At 39.7% G+C, this 10066-nt stretch overlaps 3 protein-coding genes and 1 non-coding gene across 4 annotated transcripts; all 4 read left to right on the plus strand. All coding sequences in view use genetic code 12, as the record gives it.

Annotated features, from left to right (window-relative positions):
- The first annotated feature begins 1346 nt into the window (after nt 1–1346).
- Nucleotides 1347–1417, plus strand: CPAR2_t_cp_Gly(UCC)_66. The gene has a single exon. It is a non-coding gene; the product is annotated as a tRNA-Gly (tRNA).
- Nucleotides 1418–1548: 131 nt separating this feature from the next.
- On the plus strand, nt 1549–3114 carry CPAR2_400010 (tRNA adenylyltransferase; the record flags this gene model as incomplete). The annotated part of the gene is made up of 1 exon (XM_036810868.1): nt 1549–3114. The coding sequence occupies one exon, from the start codon at nt 1549–1551 to the stop codon at nt 3112–3114; it is 1566 nt and encodes a 521-aa protein (XP_036667362.1).
- A 78-nt stretch (nt 3115–3192) lies between these two features.
- On the plus strand, nt 3193–7866 carry ARO1 (Aro1p; the record flags this gene model as incomplete). The annotated part of the gene is made up of 1 exon (XM_036810869.1): nt 3193–7866. The coding sequence occupies one exon, from the start codon at nt 3193–3195 to the stop codon at nt 7864–7866; it is 4674 nt and encodes a 1557-aa protein (XP_036667363.1).
- A 1059-nt stretch (nt 7867–8925) lies between these two features.
- On the plus strand, nt 8926–10002 carry PTC8 (Ptc8p; the record flags this gene model as incomplete). Its single annotated transcript, XM_036810870.1, has 1 exon — nt 8926–10002. One exon carries the CDS (start codon nt 8926–8928, stop codon nt 10000–10002), a length of 1077 nt encoding a protein of 358 aa, XP_036667364.1.
- Between the last annotated feature and the right edge of the window lie 64 nt (nt 10003–10066).

Below are 10066 nucleotides of genomic sequence, written 5' to 3' on the forward strand. Positions count from 1 at the left end.
CCAAACTTTAGCAAAACAATCAACATCCGGACCTCAGTATAATCAACATCCGGACCTCGGTATAATCAACATCCGGACCTCAGTATAATCAACATCCGGACCTCAGTATAATCAACATCCGGACCTCAGTATAATCAACATCCGGACCTCAGTATAATCAACATCCGGACCTCAGTATAATCAACATCCGGACCTCAGTATAATCAACATCCGGACCTCAGTATAATCAACATCCGGACATCAGTATAATCAACATCCGGACCTCAGTATAATCAACATCCGGACCTCAGTATAATCAACATCCGGACCTCAGTATAATCAACATCCGGACCTCAGTATAATCAACATCCGGACCTCAGTATAATCAACATCCGGACCTCAGTATAATCAACATCCGGACCTCAGTATATGTGTGTAACCGCTCTTCTCGAGACGGGTACCAAATTCTAATGTATCCAGACACAAATATTGGCAAGGCTAACTAGTACCAAACTACAGCATAGTATTGCACTTTGACTTTAATCTCTTCTGTGGCACTCAAACCAACCGGTACCTCGCATCAGAGAAATTGCTGCAAAATTGCAACAAAAAAATAGAATTCATCTGTACGATACAGTGCGAATTTTCACCGAGGCAGCACGGGTATTGAAAACTCAGCACCGGCATTAACAGCAATTCTCTATATGCCACAAGTAAAGATTCAGAGACTTCTAGTGACCTTATTGAACCAAAAAACCTTTTCTTGTTTGCAAATAGCAAGCTCAGAACTTTTATTCTGCTTCAAAAAAATCTGAAAAACGTTACTGAACACTTTAAGACTGTACTTACAGCAACAAAAATTACCTATAATGTCACCGAGATTGATACTCAGCCGCTAATGATGTTTTGAACGTTCAAATCTATGACCTCGCTTGTTTTTATATTGGATTACCTATTTCGGAAATTAATTACATGCAATAAGGCGTGTTACATTGAGTTACCAGCCAGCAACAATATACAAAGAATTGGACATTCCCACAAGAAAAAAGAAAAAGGAGAATCAGAACATGATAATGATGAGAAAGGAATAATCAAATTACGGACCGTACTTACGACGCTACCATTGATCAATCATTCAATACCCACAAGTATAAATGATAATACACATATCATCGAGTCTTTGTCTGGCTTTAACCAAGAAATACATGATCACATATGATAAACACCCCCTAACAAATACAACACTGTAAGAATTAATTCCTATGAGCCCTTCCGCGACAACGACTTGTCAATCCAAACACATTAGTTGGGTCAGAACTCGTTTAAGTTCTGTAGTTAGGCCGTGCCAAGAAGGAACATAAAAAATAGGACGATTGGTGTAGTGGTAACATAATTGCCTTCCAAGCAATTGCCGTGGGTTCGATTCCCGCATCGTTCATTTATTTTTGCATTTTCTCACCCGGTTTCCTTTGATTTCTGATGAGGGAGACTAAGTTTTTTTTTTTTTTTTTGGCAATATAACATCACTGTATGATCAATAGAGTCTGGTATAAATTTCTTCACAGTTCAATGAGGCGTGGAATCCCAAATGTTATTTCCCTATCTGAAACTGAGCTGAAGATTCGTAACTTGCTTGTTGATTATTGTAACCACTACAACGCATCTCATCAGGACAAGCCATTGACTTTGAGAATCACAGGAGGATGGGTTAGGGACAAATTACTTGGATATGACAGTCATGATATTGACATTGCCGTTAATCACCTTTCTGGGGAAGAGTTTGTTCACAATTTTCAGAAATATTTAAAGACAAAGGACCCACAATTTTCAGTTAACCATGTACATACAATAAAGATGAATCCGGAAAAGTCAAAACATTTGGAGACCTGCACCACAAAGTTGTATGGAATTGATTTAGATTTTATCAATTTGAGATCAGAAGAGTATGCACATGATAGCAGAGTGCCAACAATTGAGTTTGGCACGCCACTTCAGGATGCATTGAGACGTGATGCCACATTGAATGCATTGTTTTATAATCTCAATGAGGAAAAAATTGAAGACTTTACAGAACGGGGGATGAATGATTTGGATAACGGTATATTAAGGACACCACTACCGCCAATAAAGACTTTTTTGGATGACCCATTGCGTATTCTTAGATTAATACGATTTGCAAGCAAGTTTAACTTTGCAATTGAACCAGAGACTTTAGATGCAATGAGGGAAAAACACAACCAACAGGCTCTTCTGACAAAGATTAGCAAAGAGAGGATAGAGATAGAATTGAGGAAAATATTAACAAGTCATAACCCGAGCTATGGATTGCAATTGATAAACTACTGCGATCTCAGTAAAAGTATATTTTTCGTTGAAGAGCTCAAGAAAGAGTTTGATGTTTACCAGTTGGAATTGGCCTTGAGTAAGATTCCCCACCAAATCAATGTTGCAAGTACAATCTATCTCACCTTTGAACAGCTCATTCTCAACTCAAAGATCAAATCAGTGTTTAAAAAGTTTGTGGTAGACAGTGACATGAGGTTCAACTTTTGGCTTTCAGTTATCCTACACCCATACTCTATAGTCACAACAAAATCAAAAGACATATACAACCAATATTTGAGATTGGGATTAATGGCGAAAAAGAGTGACATCACTAAGATTTCCGCAATTGCCATGACGAGCAATAAAACGCTAAAAAGGTATTTCAGCAACCCAGATAGTGTAAAAAGATCGGATTTGGGGATCTACTTGAGACGTTTCCCTGAATATATAGACCTAAACTTGATTGTTCAATGTTATCTTGAATGCGTGGATGCTATACGAGTTGAGACTCCAGTGGAGATTCCCGTACCCAACCATAGCGTTCAATGCACCAGTGATCAGGTTAAAACAATTCAAGGTGTCATTCACAAATATGAGTCATTGTACTCCACCATTGACTCGCTGGACCTTTCACAAGTGCATCTTATGAAACCACTTTTAGATGGGAATCAACTAGTAAAGTATCTACAAAGAAAGCCAGGACCATGGATGAAGCCTGCTATGGATAATGTTCTTGTCTGGCAATTGGATCATCCTCAGGGTACCAAAGAAGAATGTATAGAGTTTATAAAATCAAACACTGTGGAATAAATTTTCACACAATTTTTCCAACAATTTTTTTTTTTGTTCATACTCTATATGAGTCACTTGCTTTATTCACCACCACCAATGTCAGTAAATAAGGTGCCCATCTTGGGCAAAGAATCTATACATGTGGGCTATGAAATACAGCCTCACATTGTTAGTGAAACAATTACCAACTTGGCCACATCAACATATGTGATTGTCAGTGATACCAACATGGCCAAAACTCCCACATTCAAGAAATTGGTGTCAGATTTCGAGACTGAACTCAAGGAAAAAAGACCAGAGTCAAGGCTATTGACCTATTTTGTTCCACCAGGAGAAAATAACAAGAGTCGTGAAACAAAGGCTGCAGTGGAAGATTTTCTTTTGAATAAAGGGTGCACCAGAGACACTGTGATTCTTGCAGTTGGTGGAGGAGTCATTGGAGATATGATTGGATTTGTCGCAGCAACATTTATGCGTGGAGTTAGGGTTGTTCAAGTACCAACTACATTATTAGCAATGGTCGACTCCTCAGTTGGTGGTAAGACCGCCATCGATACACCTTTGGGGAAAAACTTTATCGGTGCATTCCATCAACCAGAGTATGTCTTTTGTGATGTTTCATTCTTGCAAACATTACCTGCAAGACAATTCATCAACGGTATGGCAGAAGTGATCAAGACAGCAGCAATTTGGAACGAAGAAGAATTTACAAGGTTGGAGGAGTTTGCTCCTACGTTTATTGCCGAGGTGACTTCTGAAAAACCTAATTTGGAAACCATTAAAAAGGAGCTAGTTAAAACCGTATTGGAATCAGTAAGAGTCAAGGCTTCAGTTGTATCAGCTGATGAAAAAGAAGGCGGATTGAGAAACTTGCTCAATTTTGGTCACACCATTGGACACGCTATTGAGGCAATTCTCACTCCTGAAGCACTCCATGGTGAATGTGTATCCATCGGAATGATCAAGGAGGCAGAATTATCAAGATACTTGGGAATACTACCACCAGTTGCCGTTGCGAGACTTTCCAAATGTCTTGCAGCTTATAAGTTGCCAATTTCAGTTGACGAAAAGGGATTTTCTAAAATCGTTGGTGGTAAAAAGTACAACTTGTTGATCGATCTGTTGATACAAAAAATGTTGATTGATAAGAAAAACGACGGTAGTAAGATTAGGTGTGTGTTGTTGGAGAGAATAGGTAGGTGTTACGAACTCAGGGCGCATCAAATTTCAAAAGATGATTTGAGATTTGTGTTAACTGATGAAGTCTTGGTGCATCCGTTTAAGGATTTCCCCGAATCAGTGACTATTTCACCACCAGGATCAAAATCAATCTCCAATAGGGCTTTGATATTAGCTGCTTTAGGCACAGGCACTGTTGAAATTAAAAACTTGTTACATTCTGACGACACAAAGCACATGTTGGATGCATTGTCGGTACTAAGAGGTGCTTCGATTTCATTTGCGGATAATGGCGAAACCGTTGTTGTTGAAGGTAACGGTGGAAGCTTGTTTGCCAGTGAGAAAGAATTGTACTTGGGCAATGCTGGTACTGCCTCTAGATTTCTTACGGCCGTTGCATGCTTAGCTAAAAGCTCAGACAATCTGCATGTTGTTTTGACCGGTAACACAAGGATGCAAGAGAGACCAATCGGCCCTTTGGTGGACGCCTTGCTGTCCAATGGATCGGAAATCGAGTACTTGAAAAACACTGGCTCATTGCCATTGAGAATTACGGCTGGAAAAGGTCTCAAGGGTGGAAGGATAGAGTTGGCCGCCACTATATCATCTCAATATGTATCGGCAATACTCATGTGTGCACCATATGCCGAGGAGCCAGTAACGTTGTCGCTTGTCGGGGGAAAGCCAATCTCTCAGTTGTACATTGACATGACATGCGAAATGATGAAACAGTTTGGGGTTGAAGTTATCAAATCAACTAGTGAACCATACACTTACCATATTCCCAAAGCTACATACAAGAATCCATCGGAATACGTTGTTGAATCTGATGCATCATCAGCCACTTACCCATTGGCATTTGCTGCATTGACAGGCTCTTCCTGTACAATTCCAAACATTGGATCATCATCATTACAAGGTGATGCGAAATTTGCTGTTGATGTTTTAAAACCAATGGGATGTGATGTAAAGCAAACAGCGACAACCACAACTGTCACCGGACCACCACAGGGTCTGTTGAAGGCATTGAAAAGTGTGGATATGGAGCCCATGACTGATGCATTTTTGACCGCGTCTGTTGTTGCAGCGGTAGCTAATGGGACAACTACAATTACAGGTATTGCAAACCAAAGAGTTAAAGAGTGCAACAGAATTAAAGCCATGGTTGATGAATTGGCAAAATTTGGAGTACACGCGCATGAGATTGAGGATGGTATTGTAATTGAAGGTGTATCATCGAACAATTTGAAAACTCCGAGTGTGGAAAATAGAGGCGTCCACACATATGACGATCATAGAGTTGCAATGTCATTTTCACTACTAGCTGGATTGTGTAAGCAATCAGTGTTGCTTTTGGAGAGATCAACGACAGGGAAGACATGGCCAGGATGGTGGGATATTTTGCACTCTAAATTTGGTGTCACTCTTGAAGGTTATGAACCAGCTAGAGCAACAACTTGCATCACCAATGGAGACAAAAGTGTTGTAGTCATTGGTATGAGAGCCGCAGGTAAAACCACCTTATCCAAATGGTTAGCCAAATTCTTGGGTTTCAAATTCCTTGATTTGGATGAACATCTTGAGGAGGAACTTGGCATTGATATCAAAACATTGATCAAAGAAAAAGGTTGGGATTATTTCAGAGAGCAAGAATCATTACTAGCTGCTAAATGTTTTGAAAAGTATTCTTCTGGATATGTTCTTTCAAGTGGTGGCGGTCTCGTTGAAAGTGAAGACGCTAGAAAGCAACTCAAGCAATACATGGCCAATGACGGTATTGTTTTGCACTTGCACCGTGATTTGGAAGAAACTGTCACTTTCTTGAATTCGGATGCTACACGTCCAGCTTTTGCTTCGGAGGTAAAGGATGTATGGTTGAGAAGAGAGAAATGGTATCACGAATGCTCAAACTATCATTTTTATGCTCCACATTGTACAACTAATGCCGAGTTTTCCAATTTGAAAAAAGTGTTTTTAAAATTCATTGCCAAAATCACCGGCCTCGAAGAAATGGTTATTCCCAAAACACGTTCAGCTTTTGTTACATTGACATACCCTAATGTGAGAGATGCATTGGAGATTTTACCAGGCATCGCAGTTGGAGCAAATGCTGTTGAATTGAGGGTGGACTTGTTGGCAAAGTATGATGCTTCTTACATTGCAGATCAAGTTGGATTGTTGAGAAAGACGGTGGATTTACCAATCATCTACACTATCAGAACCAAATCGCAAGGTGGTATGTTTCCTGATGAAGACCTTGATAGTATCAAATCGTTGCTCTTATTTGGTATCAAGATTGGTGTTGATGTTATTGATTTGCAATTAATTTCGCCAAACGACGTTATTGACGAAGTGATGGCAAAGAGGAGCCACACAAAAGTCATTGCATCCCACCATGACTTCACTGGCCAATTGAAATGGGACAATGTTGAATGGAAAACCAAATATGATCAAGGTGTGGCAATAAATGCTGACATTGTCAAGTTGGTTGGTAAAGCTGTTGATTTCAATGACAATTTGTTGTTGGAAAAATTCAGAAGTGAAAATACAACCAAGCCCTTGATTGGATTGAATATGGGACCAAAAGGTAAATTATCACGGGTTTTGAATACTGTTTTCACCCCGGTTACGCACGACCTCATCACTGACAAACCGCAAGGGGTGGGGCAATTAACCTTTAAGGAAATCAATGAAGCTTATTTCCAAATTGGAGGATTTATTGAAAACAGATTTTGGGTTGTCGGGTCACCGATAGAACATTCGAGATCACCAGCATTGCACAATGCCGGATACAAAGCGTTGAGCTTACCATACAAGTTTGATAGATTTGAATCAAGTGATGCAGAAACCGTTTACAAACAGTTGATGTTGAGATCGGATTTTGGTGGGTTGGCAATCACCATGCCATTGAAGTTGGATATGATGAAGTACGTCACCAAACTTTCAGATGCAGCCAAGTTGGTTGGTGCTATTAACACAATTGTTCCCATTGACGGTGGTGGCGGTTTTCTTGGTGACAATACTGATTGGGTTGGAATTACAAACTCATTTAAGCAAAGTGGATTCATTGGAGGCAACAATGTCAATGGATTGGTTGTTGGAGGAGGTGGTACTTCAAGAGCTGCAATTTATGCGTTGCACAAATTGGGATGCGAAAAGATTTATCTACTTAATCGTACTGTCAGCAAATTGCATGACGTTGCTAGCAGTTTCCCTAAGGAGTACAATCTTGAAGTTGTTGAGCAGGAAGAACAAGTTAGTGGTAAACCAGTATCATTAGCTGTTTCATGTGTCCCATCATCTGCACCATTAGATGAAACCTTGTTGCAGAGATTAGAACTCATCTTAGATTCTAACAAGCCAACAACAGCAGCAGCAGCAGCAGCAGATGAAGAAGCCCCCTTACTATTAGAAGCCGCTTACAAGCCAAGAGTCACTCCAGTGATGAGGTTGGCTGAGGAAAAGTATAACTGGAGAGTTATACAAGGGGTTGAGATGTTGGTGAATCAAGGTGAAGAGCAATTCAAAATCCATACAGGATTTGCTCCACCATATGATGTTATACACGATGCAGTAGTTGCAGAAGATTGAAATCGTAGATAGGTTATAGTGTATATACACTCCTGTGATGCTTATCCATCGGAATAATTCGTTTCTGTCGATACACAAAAGAGAGAAGAAAAGAATTGACTCTGTCTCTTTCTCTGTATGTCATCGGAAAAACTCGCGTGGTGCAAAATCGAAAAGAAATTCATCTGCATAAAGACAAACACCGATCGGAGTTTCAAATTTTGCTGTGAGATGAGCTTTGAAACTCATGCAGATGCTATATAGTGAGTCTACAACGATTTAGTGGTTGGTATTCATTGCTTAATTTGGTTTTAAACCTGTCCGCAATTGTGTTCAACTTTTTAGCACTCTTTGTTAGCGGTCACGTGATTTATCCTCTATGTTTTTTTGTGTCCCACTTTCGGAGTACAACAGGCGAAGAAAATTTCTTTTTGTTTGGCTTTACCCCTCAATTGTATCAAGAGTATAACAAACAAACAAACATTATTATAATACAACTGAACCCCCCCCCCCCCCCATTAGACCACCACCACCACCACCACTAGACTTCCTCGACTAGCTCCACAGCAAGTAAGGAAGAGGGTGATACTACACTTAAACAACTCTGTTTCCGTACTTTTGCCACTATTGCTCTGATATCCACCCACTCACACGCATCGCATACACACACGCACACACCACAAAAAGCCATCTCGGACATCGGCGGCAATATAGAAAATAAGAAACAAACTTTTTTTAAAAAAATTCACCATTTATCCTCATCACATTAAGTTCAGTTCTATATCTTTTGCTATATATTGAAAGAAGTTAATCCCTGAACTTTCACTTGTTTTAGTTCCCCCATTATTTTTTGCCCATTTGCATAGTTTGTTTCTCCAATCATAGGGAGCCTGAAAGAGGAACGTCACTCGACACGACAACAACACATTTTATTATTCATTAATGTCACGATCTTACACCTTATACAAATTAGCATTGTCCCCACTGAGGGTGGTTTCGTCACTACCACACTGCCAGCGTCATTACTCACGTTGTTTCCGCCAGCCAAGTAGTCTCATACACCCCACTGCAAAGAGATTCATGTCATCATACTTTAATGGAGTCAGAAACTACTTTGGATTTAACATTTCAGAAGAAAGCGAAGAAAGAGACCTGGTTGATGAAGAAATACCGTATGTCCAGTACCCACTCATCACAAGAGAACAAATGAAAAAGCTAGCTCAGGACAAGTTCAAATTTGATTTTGGCTATGCATCTTTTGGGTTTCATTCAGACTCAATTGTACCATCAATAAATTCACTTAGTGATTTGACTGATCCAACCCAGTTGAACTCGCTTCTCCCGAGAAGAAGACCAGAGGGTTCGCCAAGTGACACATTGAGTATTAAAGCAGGAGATGATACCATGCTTGTCTCTCCTTCCGTTCTTGCTATTGCCGATGGAGTCAGCGGATGGGAGAGTTCAGGAGAATTGGCAAACTCAGGTATTTGGTCACGATCCATTGTGGAAACTTTTAGTCGTTTAATGACAGAGTACAAAATTAGTCACGCTCCCCACCACTTGAAGCGTCGCGATATTGAAGAGATCTTGGATGACTCGTTTTTACATACTTCGCATTTGATGGATTTACAAAAATTGAGCGGATCATCAACCTTAGTTTTGGGAATGTTGAGTGGTGACATGTTGTTGATGATTAGTATTGGTGACTCCAAGCTTTTCATCATTAGAGATGGCAAAATACTTCTTACAAACAAGGAGGAAACAAGCGATGGCTTTTGTCCTACACAAATTGGAACAAATACAATGTCGAAAATGCCTTCCGATTTTGCATGGATTGATCTGGTGAAATTGAAAGAAGGTGACTACATTGTCATGTGTTCGGATGGAATCACTGACAATTTATACGAAAGTGAAATTATAAACTATTTGGACGAGTTTATCAATGCTAAAAAGAATAATGTGAAGACAATTGCCAACAAGTTACTCATCAAGGCAAAGGAAGTTGCATTTGACGACTATGCTTACACTCCATACAATGAAAAAGTTAATCAAACATTGAATAAAGATTCATCAAGAAAGCCACATAGTATTGGAGGAAAAGTTGACGACATGTCGATAGTTGTTTCCAAAGTTGTCAAGAACAATAAACAAAAGTGAGCACAAGAATCAACGTGATTGAATATTTGGGTTTTTAGGATTTAGGATTTAGGATTTATGATTT

The sequence above is a fragment of the Candida parapsilosis genome, contig 006372 (assembly GCF_000182765.1).
Source record: "Candida parapsilosis strain CDC317 annotated contig 006372".
Classification (NCBI taxonomy): domain Eukaryota; kingdom Fungi; phylum Ascomycota; class Pichiomycetes; order Serinales; family Debaryomycetaceae; genus Lodderomyces; species Lodderomyces parapsilosis.